The sequence below is a fragment of the Lynx rufus genome, unplaced genomic scaffold (assembly GCF_022079265.1).
Source record: "Lynx rufus isolate CCGP_SWC_20201006 ecotype Redwood Valley unplaced genomic scaffold, mLynRuf1.p SCAF_8, whole genome shotgun sequence".
Classification (NCBI taxonomy): Eukaryota; Metazoa; Chordata; class Mammalia; order Carnivora; family Felidae; genus Lynx; species Lynx rufus.
In genome coordinates this window covers 44,651,681-44,675,288 of record NW_025814896.1, presented here as the reverse complement: position 1 = coordinate 44,675,288, position 23,608 = coordinate 44,651,681, and the positions used below count along the sequence as shown (strand labels likewise).

General features: G+C 44.1%; 1 protein-coding gene across 2 annotated transcripts in view; it reads right to left on the bottom strand.

Annotated features, from left to right (window-relative positions):
• Nucleotides 1–23,608, bottom strand: part of SLC24A3 (solute carrier family 24 member 3) — a 486,519-nt gene that overhangs the window by 139,320 nt on the left and 323,591 nt on the right. For both annotated transcript variants that reach the window (XM_047069242.1, XM_047069241.1), the window contains exon 4: nt 1,157–1,231. In XM_047069242.1, the coding sequence (XP_046925198.1) occupies nt 1,157–1,231 (75 nt within the window). The remainder of the gene's footprint in view (nt 1–1,156; nt 1,232–23,608) is intronic.

Below are 23,608 nucleotides of genomic sequence, written 5' to 3'. Positions count from 1 at the left end.
ATGTAGAAGAAGCTACTTAAGTTATTGGTCTCAAAGTGTGGTTTCTGGACCAACAGCCTCAGCATCCACCTGGGAACTTAACAGAAATGCAACTTGTGTCCTCTGCTGCCCCCCTCCCTCCCCCCCTCCAAGAACTAATGAATCAGACACACGGGCGGGAAGGGAAGGGGAAGGATGACAAAATCTGAGAACGACATGAAGAAACGAGTCCCAGATGGGAGGTGTGTCTGGGAGAGATCCTTTCTGAAAACAGGATTCTGAATTAAAAATAAAATAAAGTGGAAAGCTTCCAGATAAAGGAAACTACATTTCAGAACAGACAAGGAAATGAAAGAGGAGAGAGAATGAAAGTGTTCTAAATACGCTGAATATCTTCTGATGAACAGGATTTAACTTGGTCTTCAACCTGGTGTTCACTGGGCTGATTTCGAACAGAGTCCCTTTCCTTTTCTCTGTGGCCAGTTCTTTCATCTTCTCGCTTTTTGGGTCTCTGCTTGGAGCATTTCTGTACATGTGCAGAGAGGAAAGGTCATGGAGGGGTGTAGATGAAGATTTAGCACACTGTGAGGACCCCACAAGAGAGAGTCATGGGAGCAGAAGGAAACTGAGGAGAGGACGATGAGGGGCACAGAGAGAGAAAGGAGGAGCAGGATTTAAAAGAGGAAAAGAAGGGGCACCGGGGTGGCTCAGCTGGTTTAGCATCTGACTCTTGATTTCAGCTCAGGTCGTAATCTCACGGTTTGGGAGTTCAAGCCCTGTATCAGGCTCTGCTCTCTCTCTCTCTCTCTCTCTCTCCCTGCCTCTCCCATGCTTGCACTCTCTTTCTCTCTCAAAATAAATAAATATGCTTTAAAAAAGTGGAAAAGAAAACAGGCAAAGTCGAACACAAATAGCACCATGAGTTGCCTCTAAAAGGAGCAGGGAGTGCTGGTCGTTTGGGTTAAAGGCCAACTACGGGTCGGTACCCTGACATTTTAAGCAGGCTGTTGGAGCTTTTGGGCTAATACTGTTCATTGCTCAGAAGCATGCTGATGCCTGGTGTTCCCCCCTCCAGGGGCGGGGGTGCCAGGAGGGTTTCCCAGGACCTTGTTGAAGGAGGCTGGAGCAACACTGTTAGATGACCTACTCAGACATGCTCAGAATACAGGGCACGTACCTCACAGATCTTTTCCAAGGAGGGGACAAAGAAGTCATCACACACAATGGCCAGTGCGTAAAACATGTACATGGCCTGGAAGAGAGGAAAAAAGGGGTTAAAGTCAGAGTCAAAGCAGAGCCACGGGGTGAGGGTCTGGACACCCTCTACATCAATAACACTCTCTGACATCATGGACTCAACATCTTACTCAAAGTACAAAAACTGTAGTGCTTGGGAGGCCCTCCATGATATCACCGCTCCTCTCTGACCTCATCATCTACCACTCTCTTCCTTGTCCACCAAATGTACTATGGATGACTGCCTCAGGGCCTTTGCACCTGCTGTTCCCTCTCCCCAAACATACTTCCCTCAGATGACCTTGGCTCATTCCATCATGTCCTTCAAGTCCCTGGTTCAATGTCAACCTAAGCAAGAGGCCTAGGACTCCCCTCCCTCCCATTTCTCTCTATTCACCTTATCCTGATTTTTCATGACATATTATATGTTAAATTAATTTGTTTATTGTATGTCTCCCTCACTAGAAGTCCACAAGGATATGAACTTTATCTGTCTTATTTGTCCCTAATACAGGGCACAGGGCCTGGCGCATAGCAGGTGCTCAAAAAATATATGTGCAATGAAGGAATAAACACATGAATACTTCTAACTGAGGTCATTCACTCTGCTGTTTCCTACAGGACAGGCTCCACAATCTTGCTTCCTGTCAGCGAAAACCAGGGAACACCCTGGAATTCTAACCTCCTGGGCATAAATCACCCATTTAACCCCAAGTTTCCTCTCTAATTGATGAAATTTTATTTGGATTCCATCATTGGTTGACCACCTAGCATCCATCCTCCACTCCTTTCTAATGAGACCCCAATTTCATCCCAATATCCACCATAACCCATGGGAAGGTGACCCCACCCTTTCCTCTAGGAGTAGAACTGACTGGCCAGTCAGTGTGCAGTATTTCCCACTGATGGCTACTGGTTCAGGAGCGGACATGTGACCTGGGCTGATCCAATGAAATTGTAGGAAAGGTTTTATGGTCCTTGCCAGTGGCATCCATTTTTCACCCTCTGGCGCTGGTTATGGGCTGGGGGTCCTGGTTGCCCCCTGGCAGCCATATTGAGGGAAATGGGACTTGAAAGGAAGTTGACCCTGAGTCAACTTCATGGCATTACCAAGTTGTTGAGCATGTGGTACTAAAGCATACCTGCCTCCAGATTTTGTAATAGAGCATTTCGGCCAGTTTGATTTGGGAGTTTTCCTGTTACTTGCAGCCCAAAGCATCAAATGGGTATAGCTGCTCATCTTTCAAGTTCCAGCATCCTCAGCAGTGACATGCTTTCATGTTTTGATCTCTCAACATCTTTTCCTTTTGAGAATTGCTCCACTGCACAGACCTCAGTCACACATTCCCCATACCCGTCAGCACAGGGCACAGACACATGACCCAGGCTAGCCACCAGGACACCCCATTCTCTGTCATGCAGTAGTGGGTGAGCAAAAGGTCTGCAAGGGGGCCAATGAGGGACTGACAGAGAAGCTGGAAGAGGAGGGCTCTCTGCTTATGAGATACAAACACTGCCTGAGTCCGGAGGCAGCTGCCATACAGAGGGAGCTTGCTGGAGAATGTAGTTCATACAGTAAGAAGCCCAACCAAGAGATGGGACAGACAGACTGACACACACACACACACAGACACACACACACAGACACACGCACAAAATGGTGTTCAATGACACCCCATGAACTCTGGACCCAGCTCACCCCTGAAATCGAGGTGGACTTTCCAATTTCATGAACTAATAACATGCCTTTTACACTTATGATGACTTGAACGGGATTTCTGTCACTTACAGCTGTCCTTCATGAAGCTTTTTGTAGCAGCCCGAGCATGAAATGATCTCTCTGGCCTCTGACTCTTGGCTGTGGCACCAATTTAGCCATCCCTCCCCCTCTTTATGAACTCATTTTTCCTTTTCACACATAGGTGTTTGGGCTCTCCAACCAGACTGTAAGATTCTAAAAAACATCTTAACACTTGATTCTGTGGAATTATCAGATGAGTGAATGAAAACATATTCATTCCAAAGTGCTGCCTATAATAAATTATCAAAACCCAACACAATATACCACAGGAGATGGGTTATATAAACCATGGTTCATCAATCGATGAAATCCTGCTAAAAGAGATGATTTAAGTCCACAGTTAATGACAAGAAAAGGCATTTACTATACACTGCTAAATGAGAAATATTATAAAATAATGTGTACAATCTTTTTTGTTATTATGTATGCGTTAAGGCATACACACACGCACACGCACACACTTGTGCAAGTATATTTGCATATAAGAGTTTGTAAGACCACACATTAAAGTAGTTTTTCCCTCTGTTGGTATGACTCTGTTTTTATAATTCCTATCTATATTTTCTGATATGTCCACCTTGAATTTGTATTTCTTGTGTGAATTTTGCAGGTGGTGGAGATTTTAGAGCAAGGACTCTGTCTTATAGTTTTCTAATCTCCAAGGAGCCTGGGATGTCTGGCATGCAGAGACACCTTAAAAATAACTTTCATTGATTGGTCTATTCATAATCTGTACGAAATTATTTGTCTGTGGATTTGGGGGGAAGAAAATGTCAATTTTTACAAAGTTAATGCTTTATTTACATCTTGTGGATGAGTCAGAATATACACTCCCAAATTTCAGTGGACTCAAACCCTCTTTTGCTGTACGGCTTGGCTGATCCAATGATGCGCAGGCTTTATCATTATCTTTGAAAGAACAGCCAAATGTAGTAATTGGAATACAGAATTGTACATTTGTGAATTAACCAAGATCTAAATAAACTGTCTCTAGCTGCCATACTCAACTCACTGAAATAGCCAAGTCCATAAACCATCTTTCTAAGACTATGTTCCAATATTACGTATCGATCCTGTCGTGAGGCTAGAAACTTCATCTAACATATTGCAAATCAACACTTGGAATGGGTTGGGAAATGAATAGGTCTTCCAGGCTCTCTGTGATTTCAAGGGTGATGGTTACTGAAAGCCACATTAGTTCTCATGCACAAGGCAGTGTGAGGCCCCTGCCTCGATCAGGCACCCTGTGTGGCAAGGCACCTCTGGACATCTGGCCTGCCACTCTGCTTAAAAGAAATTCTGCTCTAATTCCTGCCATGTTACCCACTGGAAATCAGTTTCCCACTGGAAAAGCAAACAAAATAGAACAAGGTATTGGTGGGGGGAGGTTCTGTGCATGTAGCAGAGTAGGAAGGATAAGGAAATCAGTACCTTCTGCTCATTTTTGCTGTGAACCTAAAAATGCTCTAACAATGGGTCTTCTATTACTACTACTAATAAGTTTCAAAAACTAAACAGAACAAAGGAACAAAACAAATGTATGAAGTCAACTTTTAGATGCAGGAAGCCTACTGATATTGATGGTACTATCAGTACAACTGGCCTGAGTGTTTTAGAGTGAGGCATTTTTGTATTAATTTGGCCATTCCTGTATTTCCAAAGGATATAATACTATAATTGGGGATAGTGACTAATAATAATATTATTAATTTTTGCCACTATATGTTGGGCCAGGAACTCCAGGCACGCTCACTCCAGATACTTTACAGGGACTGTCTCACATAATTTCTCTAACTCCTGTGGGAGGCAGGGTGTTACTGGCCCCAGGTCCCAGATACCTCTGAGAGTACAGTAGCGAATCCAAGGACACACAGCTAGCAAATGGCAGGCCTTGGATGTGACCCCAGTACTCTCTGAGCCTTCCTGCCGAGGCCAGTTCCACACAGAGGGAGAGTTCCTGAACTGCTGTCCAATCGACACCTTCTATGTTCACTTGGCCTACTAATAAGTTCACTTCTCCAACCATACGAGAGAGAGGGACAGTTTCAGAATCCCAGCCAGCCACCTCTGGGGGTTGCCAGTCAGAGCCACTGATGTTCTTTGTTATTTATTTTTATTTTAGAAGTTCAATTCTGATTATATAAATATACCATTTACATAAATGTATCAATGTGATCAGCATGAACAGGAGTAAACCCTAGTTACCTCTTTATTTTTAGTGGCTTCCCATTTTCCTCTATAAATAAATGGACCATCAACACTGCTACAGTGAACACCTTTACTCATATATCCTTTTGCATTTCTAGGACAGACTTCCAGATGTGGAACTGCTGGGTGACGTTCTTTTTCAGTAGTATTATTTTTACAAGGTGCACTAAAAAATACAAGACAGACTTAACCCCTCAAAAATATTCAAGGTGATCCCTGGAATGGTGGATGTGTTGCGACACACCCAGAAATCTGAGCCTCCGGCCTGGCTACAACAATCAGAACAAGCAAATGTGGGATGCTTTCCGGAAATGATGAGTGAGGGGTGTCTGCAGAGGAGAGGAGAGGAGGGGTCTGTTTCAGTTTCAACTCCAAGCTCACAGCCACAGGGCCTTCACTTCCCTTGGAACTTATCAGGGCCCTCCCGTGGGAATCTGTACGTTGGCACTGATTATGTGCTGCCTGGACCGTGAGCCATGTTTTAAGTCCATGTACCTGGCTGCTCTTCTTTTTCAGGGCAGCAGCTATGCTCTTCCCACATTCATATCCACCCAGTCTCAGGGCGGGCTTGCACAGAATGAGGGAACTGGTTTATATGAAATGAATGAGTCCAAGCAGGAGGTACCCAGAGAGTAGCTGGTGTCCCCTTTAGAAAGAGAGGTAGCCTGGAGCCTTGAAGGAAGCCCAGGATGGAGTAAAGGACCTCGTGTCAAATCCCACACTTGACACTTCCAAGTTGTGGTGACCTTGAGTGACTCTCCTGACCTCACATAGCCTTCAACATGAGACCAATCACACCATCCGCTTGAGTTAACTTATGAGAGGGAGTACTGTGGGGGGGTACACGGACACAGAGGAGCAAAGGGGCTTGGGCGTGACCAAGCACCTCACGTGACAACAATAATGCTGTGAGACTGTGCCCCAGCGGGCCTGCTGGAGGAGGACAAGAGACATGCAGAGCAGGGTCAGGAGGACAAGGGGCATGTGGAGCAGAGCCAAGTCACCCTCGTCCTAGCAGAGGCTGCCAGATATCAGTTGACAAGCAGCTAACCCCAGACATGGGTCAACGGATCCCCAGTGTTCAGCTGAACCCAAAAGACCCAGAAGCTAAAGAAACGTGTACTGTTGTATGTCACCGAGGTTTTAATTGTTGTTTTTTAAGTAGGCTCCAGACCCAATGTGGGGCTTGAACTCATGACCCTGAGATCAAAAATCGCATGCTCTACCAACTGAGCCAGCCAGGGGCCCCTGTTGCTGAGGTTTTCGGGCCATTTGTTATACAGCATCATTAGGGCAACAGGCAACAGATACAGCCAAGATGATACAAACAGCCATGGTGAAAACAACAATAATGAGAAGTAACTTCCAAGTTCTGAGTGACAATATGCGCAGCTTTTCTAGTCTCCTTGGAACTAGCCATGATCCTATGACACAGCTTGGACCAATGAGAAGAAGGCACGGATGCAACAAAGTGACCCCTTTTTTTTCTAGCTCTCAACTTGGATGTAGTGTCTAGGGCAGCAGCAGCCATCATATGACCATGAGACAACAAGCAAGAAGATACACAGCAGCACAAACGGGATGGCAGAGCTCTGAGGATGCCATTCGCGGGCTGATCCAATGTCAAGAATCATCTTTCTCTGTGCCGCTTCTTGGGTGAGAAAATGAAAAATGAACCCCCATTTGCCTCTATGGCCATTAGTCAGGTTTCCCCCACTGGTGGCCACAAGCCTTCCTATCTGATTATGGGTGGAGATATTCATTCTGCCAGGCGAGGCTAGCAAAGGGGGCCAGAGAAGTCTTCACAGAGGAAGTGGCCACTAAACTGGGATTCTGGAAGATAAATACCATCTCATCAGGTGGTTTCAAAGGCTGACTGGGACTGATAAAACCAGAGAAACGCTGGCCATAGTAAACTGTGAAGCACCTAAGGTAACAGGAAATCACCGTGGCCTGTGGCTTAATGGAGGTGAACAGGCTCTAGCTGAAATGTCAATATACATAAGCGCTTCTGAATTGTGAGGGCAAATGTCTCTGAACAGTGCGACATTAACCCTGCTGCTTTATGTGGCATCTACAGTCAGCGGTTTTCACAGACAATTTCCTTTTACTACATCATCTGCTCTCACGTTGCTGTCTTTAATTTCAATGAAGGTGGTGCTGGACAATCAATTCCTAAGGAAGATCTATAGAACTCTGGCCTTGGTGGAAATTGTTCTAAACCTCCCGGGGAATATGGTTTGAGTATTAACCAAAAAAAGATTTCCTTTTCTTTTCCCGTCTCTGTATTTTTCATAGTTTCAAGTGCTAGTTTCTTCAAGTAAACTTGGAAAATACAACAACAACAATTGTATTTCTTTTAAAAATCACCCCCCTCCCCCATCACAGCTTGAATGTAATGGCCCCATGATGTCTTGGTGGGACTGACGTACATGGTCACTTCTGGGTTCTGTCACCACTACAGTTGTAATTCTCCTGGAAATACTCACTCTCCCTAGTGACTAGAGAGGGAGACTCTGAGCTTCCAGCCAGACTAGGGTTCTGTATAAGAGGATTTGGGGGGGGAGGGCATCAGGGAAGAGGAATGTAGCAGGTGACTATGTGCCCCCTGGTCCTATCATATTCTTTAGGCCTTATTAATTTAGAACACCCCATAGTGTCTTGAACATCAGAATCTGCGTCGATTTGTTCGAAGAGCATTGATTTACCCTTACACAAAGTGGTCAAGAAGTGCTAGGGCATTATCACGCCCTGGGCACCCTCTCGCAATGACTGATGGGAGCTGGTGTATCTGTACCCCAACTCCCCTGCCCCTGGAGTGGAGAAACCACTCTGTCTCCTTGGGCTCCCCAGGTGACTAAGCTTCAGGTGCCCACACTGTTGCAAGCTTGATGACCCATCTTTTATTAGTGATCCTCCCTTCTCTGCCCCACTTCCTACTGCACTACTGATGTTTCTCTTTGCCCCTGGATAACAACTTGCATTCCAACCCTGGTCTCAGAGTATGCTTCTGGCAGAGCCCGAATTAAACCAAGAATGAAGGGGGTTAAGGAAGATCATGAAAAGAATGAAATGCAGTTTGCAGTCAAGACGGGCCACTCATAGAAACAACTGTTTTCTAAAAATCCAGAGGGACTAGTGTAAAGGCATGCAATTCGAAGACATCTATCTCAAATAAACACATTGCCAGCTACACAACTAGATAAGGGGCCAGGCTGCCCCACCCATGAAGTTCCGACTTTAGAAAGCTCTGGATGACCTACACAACTTACTGCATGAGGGACTCTGCTTCTCTCTTCCCACATCCTAATTCCCGCTCTTATGCTTCGAATTCACCAATAGAGAGTAAGCCTGTGAAACTCTAGGCATCCCATCCTCAACTCCAATGAAGACAGAGCCCCAGGTGTGTGCTCCCTCACCATGCCCCTCACTGTGTGGCTCTGGTATACCATGGACCCTCCAGAACCTCTAAGTGATAAAATCTTAGTTTTCCAAAGTTCCCTGATGGTTGTTGCCATTCCTGAGGGATGTTTTACATTCATAATAAGACCCACAAGGGTCATAAGAGACTCTTAAATATGGATAACAAACAGAGGATTACTTGGAGGGGTTGTGGGAGGGGGGATGGGCTAAATGGGTAAGGGGCATTAAGGAATTTACTCCTGAAATCATTGTTGCACTAAATGCTAACTAACTAGGATGTAAATAAAAAAAATAATTAAATAAAAATTAAAAAGAAAAAAGGCCCACAAGGGCCAGTTAGGTCACGACACTGGCTCCCACTGGGGAAATGTCTGTGAGGGCTTCCCACAGGTATCTGGGGACCAGGTGCTGCCCCAGGCACCCCTAGAGGACAGAATCACTGTCTGTAGGTTGAGACCAACACAAAACAGGAACTCTATCTGAGTCCCAACCCCAGGGTCATTTTGTCAGTTGGCACCATGAAGGTCTTTGAAACCACTGTCAACTGAAAAGGGTGAAGGTCTTTGAAACCACTGCCAACTGAAAAGGTTTCTCTTGCAGGAACTCAAATGCTAAAGGAAATGCGAATGTTAATGTATCTGCTCCATTAGCATACATCCTATAATTATGTTAGTTGAATTTCATGATGGCCAAATAGCTGATCAGTGTTCTTGGAGGTCATCGCACTGGGGTGACTACTTTGGAGCTTTGGGAATGAGACATTTGCCATCTCAGGAGAAAGATTTCAGTGGGAAAAGAACCATTGTTTCCCTGTGTGTTCTTCTCTGTCTGTCTCTCCCCATCCCTGTTACCCCAGAAGCCTCTCCCACGGTATCCACTCTGAGAGACTGGTTCCTAGGTCCCTAAGGAAGTCACTTATTTCTTTTGGTTGTCAGTTTCTCAAAAAAGTGGGGGTAATAACTGCCATTTCCCCTCAATATTTGTTAAGGGAAACTTCTGGGGGCAGGTGTATGCCCCGGTGGGGGCATATGCACACGTGGGCCTTAGAGGACTCTCACTGGGTACCAGACACACATTCTTCAATGACCTCACAATGGTACAAGATGGGACGCTGGGTTTAATCCAGCATCACTGGTGGGAACCAAGTTCAGTAACTTGGGTCAGATTACACAGTTAGTAGGTGCCGGAGGCAGGATTTAAACCCAGGGACCTGCCTCCTGAGTCCGCGCTCCTAACCACCACGTCACATGGCATCTCAGGAAGAGAGGTCTCTTCATGTAAGGAACTCCCTGCCCTTTATATAAGGAACATTTACTCCTCTAACCTGTGCCAGGTCACAAATCCCCTTCTATGGAGACCTCCTGTGAGACAGGGGTTCTTAAACTGCGGTGTCTGAACCTCTCACCCCCCCGCCCCCAGACAGTACTCAGAACAACTCAGCAATTTGTTTATCTGGATGAGAACAAATCGCATCTTTGTGTTCACTAGTCTCTGAATGAAATTCAGCATTTCCTTCCACTAAGAATACAGGCAATAAGCCACAGCAGCACTGGCAAGACCTGGGAATATGGCCCTGGTGGAAATCACAGACCTTTCATATCACATCACCTGCACTGCAGAGACCACATACACGTTTGTCACTGCTTCAAAATAGATAGTTATCAGACCTGATGCTAGAATCTGTATTTAATATATTAACAAAGAATCACTCAGGTTTCTAAACTGCTGTGTGCTTTAAAGTGTACCAGTATCATCTGGGAAATGCATACAAAATGAGGTTCCCCCAGTCCCACATCCAGAAGATCCTCTTAGCAGGCCCCTGGGTTCGGGCCTAAGGACCTGCATTTCTAATCAGCACCTGAAACAGGTGGTCCAGGTGTCCCCTGGTCTGTTTCTATGGGCCCCTAGTTGGACGCCTTGAGAGTGAGTCCAGAATAGTGTCCAGAATAGTCTAGAATAGTGAGGAGGCTTTGTGCCTCTGTCAGGGTTTGAGCAGCAAACAGAAGGCCACTCAAAAGGGTTTAACCAGAGAGAACTCTTTTTTTAACTGCAGAGAGTCTGATGAAGGGTTTCCCTGTAGTAGTACAGGCAGGGCAAGGGAACCAACAGAGAACGTAATGCACCCAGAGCCTAGCAACTCGAGAAGCTGTTCCCTCGTGGTGGCCTGAAGGTACAAGAGGAGGGGACCGAGTTGCTGCAGCCTCGTGAGTGGGGATGAGGCTCCTCACAGGGTGGAGGAAAGCAGCACTAGCCAGAGCCTGGAAAGCCAGGAGGGAGCAGGAAGGAAATGCCCGGACCTCTCTCCTGTCCCTCCCCAAAGGCACGGAATCTGGGAGATAAGGTCCTTAGAGGCTGGTCTTCTGGAGTCCAGAGTGGGGTAGAGAGAAGTAGACAAAGAAAATGGGGGTGCAGACAGAGAGTGATCACCCAGGAAAAATGGGGAGGGATGGAAAGGAGAAAGGGGAGCAACAAAGGGAGAGGGCAGCCAGAGGAGAAGAAGGAAGTGAAAAGGGGACAAAAACACGTTCTCTTAAAGTCAACCGCACTTCATCCATGAAGACATCAGCCCTTTGTTGCTCCCTTCCCCTGCTGGGGATTTAGGAAGGCTCACAATAAAAACATGTACAATAAAATAATGGTACACACAAATAAGTAAAAGGCATCAGGACATAAGACAAATAAAAATACAAGTAAGAAATCATGATCAGGAAGAAAGAGAACACATATACAGTGCCATGAACTTTTTACCCCCCAGAGACACCCAGAATTGTAGGAGGACTGGAGGTCAGGCACATTCTAGCTGGCTAGGTCTGGACCCCCATGGGGGCTCCCTGACACACCCTTTTCTGGGGTCATAGGCTGAACTGTTCCCTCGGGCTTGGGGACCACTCCCATCTCTAAGTAAGCCTTTTTTTTTTTTCTTTTTCTCAACTAAGACAGAAGAGAGCAAACCTGATTGGGGGAGCAGAAGGGCCAACTTCTCTGAAAGGGGATGGATCATTCTTTCTCCTTCTCTATCTCTATAGATGTATAATACATATTACTTATATTTGATATTTAAAAATTTAATTTTAACTTTTTTATTGTGGTAAAATATACACAACACAATGTTTACCATTTTAACCATTTTCAAAGTGTATAGTTTAAAGCCATTAAGAATACATACACTCATGGGGTGCCTGGGTGGCTTAGTCGGTTGGCTCGGGTCATGATCTCATGGTTTGTGGGTTCAAGCCCCATGTCAGGCTCTGTGCTGACAGTGTAGAGCCTACCTGTATTCATTCTCTCTCTCTCTCTCTCTCTCAATAAATAAATAAACTTAAAAAAAGAATATTCACATTCAAATTCAGATTGTTGTACAACCATTACCACCATCCATTCGAGAAATTTTTTGTCTTCGCAAACTGAACTCTGTACCCGTTAAACAGTAACTCTTCATTTCCCACCCCCACCCCCAGGCCCTGGAAACCACCATTCTATTTTCTGTCTCTATCAATTTGACTACCGTAGGTACCTCATCTAAGTGGACTAAGTATTTGTCCTTTTGTGACTGGCCTATTTCATTCAGCATAATGTACTCAAAGTTCATCCATGTTGTAGCAGGTGTCAGAATTTCTTTCCTTAAGGGGTGCCTGGGTGGCTCAGTTGGTTGAGTGTCCAACTTTGGCTCAGATCATGATCTCATGGCTTATGAGTTGGAGACCCGCGTTGGGCTCTGCACTGACAGCTCAGAGCCTGAAGCCTGCTTCAGATTCTGTGTCTCCTCTCTCTCTGCCCCTCCCCTGCTTGTGTGCTCCCTCTCTCTCTCTCTAAAATAAATAAATATTAAAAAAAGAATTTCTTTCCTTAAAAGCTGAAGAATATTCCATTGTGTACGTACATACGTATGTATGTATGTATGTATGTCTATCTATCATATTTTGTTTATCCATCAGTGGACATTTAGGTTACTCCTACCTTTTGGCTATTGTGAGTGATGCTGCTACGAACACAGGTGTATAATTGTCTATTCAAGCCACAGCTTTCAGGTTTTTTTGGGTAAATACCCAGTAACAGAACTGCTGGATCATATGGTAATTCTCTGTTTAACTTTTTGAGGAACCTCCATATTTTCCACAGCACCTACACCATTTTACATTCCCACCAACACTGCACAAGGGATCCCATTTCTTTACATCCTCACCAGCACTTGTTATTTTCTGGGGTATTTTTTGTTTGTTTCATTTTGTTTTTTGACAGCAGCCATCTGAATGTGTGTGAGGTGGTATGCGCAAGACACAGTTTTGGGTTTTGTTCGTATGTTCATTTCTGGCGAAAAAGTAAATAAAATCTCCCTGGAGCCCTGCAGTCAGGACAGGAGGCAAGTGTGAACGGAAGATGACAAGTGTTTCCTTATTCCCTTGCAACCGTTTCCCCCAGCACACACACAAACTCCATAAAGCCCATTAGTTCTTTCCAAAGAAAGAGCCTCACTTGCACAGTCATGAAGGATAATTTCCCTACGTCTATATGGACTTCCTTTCCAAATACTTCCTTTTCAAAGTCTTACCCAGAAGTCTTTGTTTAGCTTAGACAAGAACAGGCATAAAGTCAGGGCTGAGGGAAATGGCAGTGAAGGAAGGGGCAGATGCAGTGAGTGATGACGAGTTTGAGCATCTTGGTGTTGTCAGAGGCTGCTGCCTGGCACCATGGCCTCAACTGCCCACAGGGGTCCACAAGATGTAGGAATAAGTAGATGAGGTAGGGTCTGTGGCTTGCTGGACAGTGGAGTCCTATCTGAGGTGGACAGCCTGTGCTCTGCCTTGGCTAATGCTCCTTGAGGATATGTGCTCAGTGTGGCCAGAGATTCCGATTTTCTAAGAGTGAAACTACGAATCTGGACTTTAGGTAAAAATATCCTGGTTTTGAGTAATGGAAACTAATGTAGTCACTCTGGCCTCACTGCCTACTCTCTCCCTTGCTGATTCTCTGCTCCAAGCATACTGGCCTTCTAGCCCTTGCATAAATAAACCTAGGCGGCTCTGAGTCAAGGCCCTTGCATTGGCTGGCCATTCTCTCCTCAGCCATTCACGTGACTCCTTCCCTCATTTCCTTCATTCTTTGCTCAGATATCACCCTCTTGGAACCCACCTTGACCCTACAGCATGCCTCTCCAGCACCTCCCCTCTTCACCCTCCAAACTCTGTTCCACTATTTCTTTTTCCATTGTATGGATTATCTTCTAGCATGCCAAACAATTTACTTATTATGTTTATTTTACTGCCTGCCTCCTTCCTTAGAATATAGGCTCCGTGAAGATAGGGGTCTCTGCCTGTCTCATCCTCTGATGTATTCTAAGTGCCTAGAATAGGGCTGGCACATAGTACATGCTCAATTAGGTACTGAACGAATGAATGATTGAATTCAACAATTGTAAAGCACTGAGCTGACCAAATTCAACTGACAATAGTGAGAATGGTGATCTCAGGTCAGGTCCAACTGTCCATTTCTTTGATCAGGAAAATAATGCCCTGGGCAGTTAAATAACTTTTCTGCAGTTGCCCCACCATGATGGTCTGGCTTGTTCTGAAACTCCTGGCACTGGCCCAGTGGTCCAGGGTTCTTCCCACAGCATCATGCTCAAACTCAAGGTTCCCATCAGGGCTCAGATGAGGATGTATGACTCTTGTCTCTTAGGTCTTTCCTCATGTGGAAATCTAAGATAATAGGCATCATCTTTCCACCTTCTTTCCAGTTTCTTCCAGTAGACAGAAACTAACTACCTGGTGGCTGAAAGAATGAACCCATATGTGAACTTTAAGAACCCCACACCAAGGTGCACCCCCCATACCTCCAGCCTAGAGTCTGTGCTGATGACAATACCAACAACATCCAGATGGCACACCAGGGCAGAGGTTTGGGACAGTTTTGTTCACTTTTGTATCCCCTCTCTTACATCAATGCCTGACACTCTTTCTGAGATGTTTCTTGGAGGAATGCATCAATGAATGAATGAGCTCTTTCTATGGGCCGACCCTAGGCTCAGTGTGTAAAATGCATTAGCTCATTTCACCCTCCCAATAACCCACATACAGAAGTTGGCCCTATAGTATTTCTATTTTATAGAAGAGAAAACTGGGGTCTGGAGGGAATAAGAAACACATCTTATTAGCAGAGACAGTAATCACTCAAATCTATTGCTGTGTGACATCAAAGCTCCTAATCTTCATCACATGGCCTCCACTCCCAGTGGACTCCAGGAAGTAAGGATGGAAAATTCCCTACCTGCCTGGTAGCCATTCTACCCATTTAAACATGAAACTTAGTATTAAAGAGCAATCTTCCCCCAGGTAGTATCAACCAGTCCAAAGGAAAGGGTTCCTGGATATTGGCTGTGTTCACCAAAAGAAGACCCTCAGGGGAGAATCCATATACAATGGGAGACTGATAAGGTAGTAGAGGATCCATGGACAAGGAAGGAGAAGAAACCAAGGGAAGGTGTGATGCCGGATGACACCTACTCTCAGCCTCATCCTGCACAGAACTCTGGAGTAGAGGCTGCCCCACAGACTTGGCCTTGCCTTAAAACAAAGGATCTGGGCATCCATACTACTGTACCAACCAGTCATTGTGGCTATTTGCCACCCCAGAGAATGCAACTTATCAGGCACTTGCTACTCAGCGCACCCTGGTGAAGTAGGCCTAGCAGCCCAAATTCTTAAAAGGTCACAGGGGTGAACCATGAGAAGCTCATGTGTGATCCATGAGACCCAAAGGCCACAAACTTATAAAGAGGACTCAGGTTGATCTGATGGGAGTACCACCATGTCTGCTAAATGTGTGAGCAAAGTATTTGGTATTAAAGCTAAACACAGAGCTATTCACTAGATTCTATCAGAGCTTAGAGCAAGGACACCTAACCTACATTTTAGAGAGTGAGGAGAAGGTTATGGGAAGACTCTCTGGAGGAGTTGACGGTTACATCATGTCCAAAAAGCCAAGCAAAGAAGTCAGGAAAGAAGTGGCTAGACAAGGGAACAGCATGAATAAAAGCATGGTGTCACAAATAAACACAGTTTGCTTTAAAAACGACAAATTATTATTGCTGGAGTGTAGATTCTGGGTGAGAAAGCAGATGAAGAGGCTATAGAAATAGGCAAAGGGCAGTTTGGGGAGGTTCTGGTACTCTGGGCTGATATTTGCATGCATAAATGCAGACTGTCTGCCTTAAACAGGAATCACTGTTGACTCCATTAGCTGAACACTATAATGATTAAAGTGGCTTTGATGATGGCGATGATAGTAATAACAGTGATTATGATGTGATCATGGCAGGGACAATAATAATTATGGTGATAATAGTGACTGTGATGATAATATTGATGGTCAGAGTGGTGGTGATGGTGGTGGTGATGGTGATGACGATGATATGGTGATGGTGTCTTGGAGAGGTAGTGATTTGATAATGTGATGATGATGACAGTGGTGGTACGGATAGTGACTGTGATACTGATGGTGATGGTAAGGATGATGATGGTGACAGTGGTGATGCTGGTGGTGGTGATAATGTTGATGATGGTGATGCTGCTGCTGCTGATGGTGGTGGTGGTCATGGTAATGATGATGAAGATGGTGATGATGATGTCAGTGATGGTGGTGGTGATGAATGATGATGATGGTGATAATGATGGTGATGGTAATGATGATAATAAAGACAATGATGGTGGTGGTGATGAATGATGGTGATGGTGGTGTGATGGTAATGATGATAATAAAGACAATGATGGTGGTGGTGATGAATGATGGTGATGGTGATAATGATGGTGATGGTGGTGGTGATGGTAATGATGATAATAAAGACAATGATGGTGATGGTGATAATGATGGTGATGGTGGTAGTGATGGTAATGATGATAATAAAGACAATGATGGTGGTGGTGATGAATGATGGTGATGGTGATCGTCATGGTGGTGATAATGATTTGACCATGTGATGATGATGATGACAGTGGTGGTGATGATAGTGACTGTGATATGATGATGACAGAGACAATGATGATGATGACGGTGATGAAGAGACAGACAATGATGATAATTATGACTGCTGACATTTATTGAAAATTGACCATGGGCCTAGAACTGCTTTAAAGCTTAATCTCTCAGCTACACCATGAAATGGAAACTATTGTCACCCCCACTTTTCAGACAAGAAAACTGAGGCAGAGAGAATATAAGCCCAAGATCACAAAGCCAGTCCATGACTGAAAATGGACTTCAGCTGCATTTGTAGGAGTCCAATCCTAGCTGGAACTCATGGCTGTAACTCCAATTGCTTTCAGCAGCAGGAGGAGTGGTCTGAAGGCTCAGAATGCCCACTGTCTTGAAGATTTCTCAAGATATTTCTTTCTTCCTTATTTCCTCCCTTTCTTCATTTCCCATTTCTCAGTGACACCCCCACCCCACCCCTCCCTACTAAACACTAGTGGTACACTCTGTGGGAGTTCTCCAATCTCATGCGGACGCTGGTTGACACCAGGCGTGTCTGCCGATAGTGGCCTCTTTCTCTTCAGGCTTGTTTGAGAAAATGAGGACAATGACTTCTCCCCTAGAGACGTACTGTAAATATTAGAGAATTCAACTTTTCTGGAGGACTTTGAAATTTCAAAAAATTTCCCAACTCTCTGCAAGATGGTGGAAATCTTCACTTCAAGGTTGGTGATAAACCTGCTCCTTGCCTCAAAGTTTTTGTAACCAGAGCCAAGCCTTTTTGAGGAAACCACAATAGGGTAGGGATTTTCATGCCAGAGTTAGAGCTGTTTTATTGCACAACACTTTATTGCAAGACACCAGGCTGGTTAAAGTTATCAAGATATTTGCATTCTTGCCTTTCTGTCATTTTTTTGTTATTCTCTCCCCAAACAGTCTCGGGAGCTGGTGGGCACCACAACTGCCAGATAACATCAAACAGTGGAATAGCAAGCCAATCATGGGCGAGCAACCAGCACTTCCAAACACAGGATCATCCTGAGACACAGGCCATCCAAGCAGGCTCATAATCTGGCGCCTCTTCAAACCCATGTTCTTTAAATATTTATTCAACATTTATTTAGTGGAGGAGGGAGAAGAAAACTAATCTTCTATTAATATATATGTATATGTATATAAATATACATATATATATATGTACATACATATATATAGAAATTAAGCCCCTTGCTAATCCATTTCCACTGGTGCAAGCATAGCCAATGTTCTGAAAAATATTCCCCCATTCTTCCATAATCGTTATCCTTTTTTGAGTTTCTTTTGTAAAAAGAACTACTCTGAAGTAGACAACTTCTTGATGGTGAATCAAAGTTTAATATTTAATATTTAGATGATGAAACACATTTTATTCAATGTTGGTAAATACTATGAACTGTCCAATTTTAAAATTTCAGCTGGTGGGACAGTATGAGCACTTACAAAGTACATATAACAGAAAGAGAACAGCAGTGGCAAAAAGCAGGAGGATCCTTTTTATTTACACTTTAGGTGGCTGTTTGCTACAGGTGGAGGGGTTCGATTCAATTGCCTTTAGTTGTGTTATGTGGAAGCCCGAGTTAAGTGGCGCCATCTTTCCCACTTACTATAGTGATGTTCTAGTGGTCTTGGTAGATCGGCACTCCAGAGAAGGTGCTTAGATGGCCGCCTGGGCACCCAGTTGAAAGCCATGGCAATATTCCCAGGTGGGGACCACTTCCTTAACTGTATGTCTTTACTCTGTCCTATTACCAGAACTGCCCCAGTATCACAGGATGTGCTCCCAGGGTGGAAGGCAATTTCCCATGAGTGGTGAAGGGCTACATGGGGTCATCCAGCATCCACAGCCTAAGCCTGCTCATGACTGGTATAGAGAGCTAATGGTTGGATGTCTGTGGGTAGGGGGCCAGTCTGGGACTGTCTGTATAAATGAACAAAGCCAACAGGCTTGTGTGGGGCTTAAACTCTGACCTTCATTTTATTGCTTAAGATCTAGTATAGTTAATGAAGCCAGACCAAAGCTTCATATTACAGTATTTCCAGCTTCACACTTCAATGACAATCCATTAAAATTACCAGATGATTACAATGGACTTTTAATTAGGAGGTTCAGAATCTCTCTTGCCAGACAATTAGCTTAGCTGGGCACATGCACTCCTCCCCCACAGCTGACATAGGCTGCCTAGATGTTTGGGGGGATGGGGATTCCAGGGAATCCTATGTACCTGGACAACATTACAAATGACTGCTATTCTTGGGATGTCCTTCTTGTATTCTCTCCACTTGGTGTGCCCTTATAAAGCAATCAGGGCTCAGGACAAAGATGCTCTCAGACCATTCTACTAAAAATCCTCTGTGTTGTTGGAAGACCAATGTCACTGATAATGAGAAGGTCTGACTCTTGCTGCAGTTTGTAGATGCTGACACAAACTTTATGAGCTGTGGCTTCTAGGCAGAGAGCTAAAATTTAATCATGTTTTCACTTAACCTCCCCCAAGGCTCAGAAAAAGCAAGAGGCAGAGTTACAACTAAGAATCCAGGAGATCATCTAAAGGCATGTGGGTAGAGCACACTGAATCACAAGAGAGATGCATTCCCTAGAGGTTGTAAAGAGACTGAAGAACACTGGTATCTGAGTTTCTGTAGGCTCTTCCGCAACTTACAAAACAGGAATGGGAGAAATTTGGCAGCCACTAACTTCTACTCTCCTCTAACGTAAGTAAGTTGGTGGATGCTGTGATGAACCATGGTTAAAAAGCACAATTGGAGAGCCTGGGTCCATATCCGAGTTGTGTGACCTGAAGTGAGTATTTCAACCTTGTTTTCCTCATTTCCCCATTTGCAAAATAGGAAAAATAATGGTACCTATCTCATATGGTTGTTTTGAAAGTAGATAATTGACACGAAATTTTTAGCATCATGGCTGGAATGTTACAAGCATTCAGTAAATGCTGAATAATGTTATTGTTGCCAGAGGTCATTATTATTTCAATCAACTTGTTAGAAAAGTGGGCCCAACTGAACCGAAGTGGAATCAAGGAAACACAAGAAAAGATTAGCATGCTTCTTCCTCTCTTCAACTACATCTGTGGTGGCCACTTCTACGGAAACAGGCACACAGAAGTGGTTTGCTGCAAAGCCTGGTTTCCTTTTCTTCTCCTGTCTCATAAGAGCTGTTGCCCATCGGAAGAAACCTAACCCAAGCTTCACATTCCAACAAACACATGATTTAGGATTCCCCGGCGGTCAAGGGGGACGGCCAACACCATGGTAAAATCCAACCCACCCCTGGATCCGATGTTAATTACAACTGAAAAGCAGATGGTGCCTCAATCTAGGCCCATCTGTTCCCCGTCTGTGGGAAGTTTCCCTGGCGGAGAAGACAGAGCCATAGCCAACTTCTTTTTGCCCCAAGAAAGACTGGACTTTTGCATTTAAGAAAACATCTTATTATTTGTCGTGATAAGATTTTCTCTGATCTATGTAGCCACAGAAATGTTAGGTCAGACATCCAACAAGGGAAGGTCAGTGGGATGACCTCAGGACCGCAGACAACTACTCAAACTCAAGATGCCACCAAAAGTGAGACAGTCTGGAGAAAATACTTGAATATGGCTTGTCCAGGGGTTTATAAGACAAGGCTTCCTCTCACATTCAGAATTCCAGTTATTAAGTGGCTTGGATGAGGAAATTATTTGATTGGATTCTATTACTCATACTTACCCATGTTTTTAAGAACTGACAAAGAAGTGATTTTCCCTCTCCCTTTCTATTTTTTTAAAAAAATTTATTTATTTATTTTGTGAGAGAGAAAGAGAGAGAGAGAAAGAGAGAGTAGGGGAGGGGCAGAGAGAGAGGAAGAGAGAGAGAATCCCAAGCAGGCTCTGAACCACCAGCACAGAGCCCCATGTGGGGCTCAAACTCACAAACCGCGAGATCATGACCTGAGTCAAAATAGAGAGTCAGATGCTTAACCAGCCACCCTGGCACCCCTCCTCTCTCCCTTTCTAAACAGACTATATCCATTGAACAGAAGGACTGAACTTGTGGCTGCCACAAGGAATGTCAATGTCAATGTCACCATTCTGGTGTTGACTTTAAATGTACTGATACGAGCCAGTAAAGAAAGCATTACCTAAGTTCACACTGGACAGGAGATTGTGCCCTTGACTGCAGACCTAATGGCAGGTGCTGTTGAGTAGTGTTAATTCAGTGTTTAGGAAAAGCATGTGGTACATCGAGCAGATGCTATGGATTTCCCGTCTCACTTCTGACAATGAGCAACTTCAGGCACATTGGCAGCTTCCTACCCAGAGCAGCTCCCCACCTCACTTGTGGCTCCCTGCAAAGTCACCAGTGCTGGAGAACTTTCCTCAGCCTGTGAGCACATCAGCCTGAAAAGTGCCCAGGCTTTAACAACCCAGGGACCATCATCAAAAGAGAAACAGAAGGAGTCTGAGAATCAGCAACCAGCCTGCTCACCCCTGACTGGGACAATTCTGAGTCGGGGTCTGTACCATCCTCTGAGAGCCCTCACTGGGATTGAACCCCAGCTGTTCATAGTGGTAACTAGCTCTTGAATGCCCTTTTGTTGGTTCCCCTCCTCTCCCTGTCTTGCTTCCTCCAGTCCCTCACTTCTGTATCCTAAGCAGCACCTCAAATAAACTGCCTGTACCTGGTGGTATGCTGGAGCAGGGTTGTATCAGCTCACAGGGCCAATAATTAAAATTTCAGGAAATCTGAAGGCTGCCAATGTACTGGTAACTTAAAATTGGTCATGGCATAGGTATTTACACGATGGATATTGGCAAATGTTATAACTCAGGGCATTCCCCCACACCCTCAAGGAGCCACTTGTTAAATATGGAGCAGCACCCCACTGTCTCCACCCTAGATTTGTCTCAGGGTTTATTCTGAGGAGCACCCAGACTAAGAGTGTGAGTAGAAGGTGCCTCAATGAAGCCAACACATGAGCATGGTAGCAAAAGAATCAAATTTGCCATCAGGATTATAAGCATTCCTTCACTATCCAAAGGATTTATGATTCTTAGTGCACTAAATGAGTGGAAAAGAATTTATTTCTAAATTTACAGTTAAGAGAGTAGGTACAAAAAATGAATGAAAAAAATGCTAGGAGCTATTGTTGCTTGAAACTCATTCCATGAGAAAACACAGGAGAAAATCTTTGTGAGGTTGGTTACACAAAGGTTTATCAGGTAAAATATAAAAAGAAAAACAAGACAGAAAATATATTCATAAAATGAAGCACATAAAAAATAAAACTCTGCTCGTCAAAAGACACTTAAGATGACAAGGCAGGCCACAAACGGAGAAATAATTGCAAAATATACATCTGATAAAATGCTTGTATTCCACATATATAAAGAACACTCACAACTCTAAAACAAGAAATAAACAATTAAAATGGGCAAAATATTTGAGCAGACACTTCATCAAAGAAGATAAATAAAGGGGGAAGACATTCCTGACAAGATTACTAGTCATTCAGGAAATGGAAATAAAAACCACACTGAGATACTTCTGCACAATTACTAGAATGGTTGAAGCAAAAAAGACTGACAACATCCGGTGTTAGTGAAAATATGGAGCAACTGGAGCTCCCATACTTTGCTGGCAGGAATGTAAAAAGGTACAGCTTCGTTGGAAGAAAGTTTGGCAACAAACCAGGGACCATCATCTTATAAAATCCAACAAATACTTACATAAACTCCCAGGCATTTACCCCAAAGAAATGAAAACATCTTTAGACACTAACACTTTCATATAAATACTCATAGTAGCTTTATTCATAATAACCCCAAACCAGAAACAGCCCAGACGTCTACCAACTGGTAAATGGACAGGCAAATGGTACACCTGTACAATGGAGTTCTACTAGGCAATTAAAAAAGAATAAACTCCTCATACATGTAACAGATACACACAACTACAGATATGGATCTCAAATGCATTGTGTTAAGTGATGATGGTTAATAATATCCGTAATAAGACGTATCAACATCATATCCTCCTTGTATGACATTATAAATTTTTTTTTCACATTTATTTATTTTTGAGAGACAGAGACAGAGCGTGAGCAGGGAAGGGGCAGAGAGAGAAAGAGACACAGAATCTGAAGCAGGCTCCAGGCTCCAAGCTGTTAGCACAGAGCCCGATGTGGGGCTGAAGCTCATGAGTAGTGAGATCATGACCTGAGCGGAAGTCAGACACTTAACTGACTGAGCCACCCAGGTGTCCCTTGGTATGACATTATAAAGAGAATACAACATCAGTGTGGTCTTCTGCTGAATATATATACCTCAGTCAAATCATGAGAAAACAGAACACAACCCTAAATTGGCCTGGACTCTTCGAAACTGTGAAGGTCATGGGAAATAAAGATCAAGGATCTGTCATGGATTAGAGCTACTAAATACAACTAATAACATCTAGCTAGCTAATACAACTAATAACATCTATATAACATATGGGATCCTAGGTTAGAATGGAAAAACAGATCAGTGGGAAAACTGATGAGACAGATTAGTTAATAGCACTGTGCCAGGGGTGTCTGGGTGGCTCAGTTGGTTAAGTGTCTAACTCTTGGTTTCAGCTCAGGTCATGATCTCATGGTTCATGAGTTTGAGCCCCACATCAGGCTCTGCACTGACAACGCGGAGCCTTCTTAGGATTCTCCCTCTCGCCCTTTCTCTCTGCCCGTCCCCTGCTCACACTCTCTCTCTAAAAATAAATAAATAAATAAACTTAAAAAAATAGTACTGTGCCAAAGTTAATTTCTTGGGTTTGATCTCACTATGGTCATGTAAGATGTCAACATTAGGGGAAACTAGTTGAAGGGCATATGGGAAATCTCTGAACTCTTTTTGCAGTTTTTTTCCTATGGGCCTAAAATTATTTCAAAATAAAAACATTTTTGACACGGTGATTTTTTTGCATGCA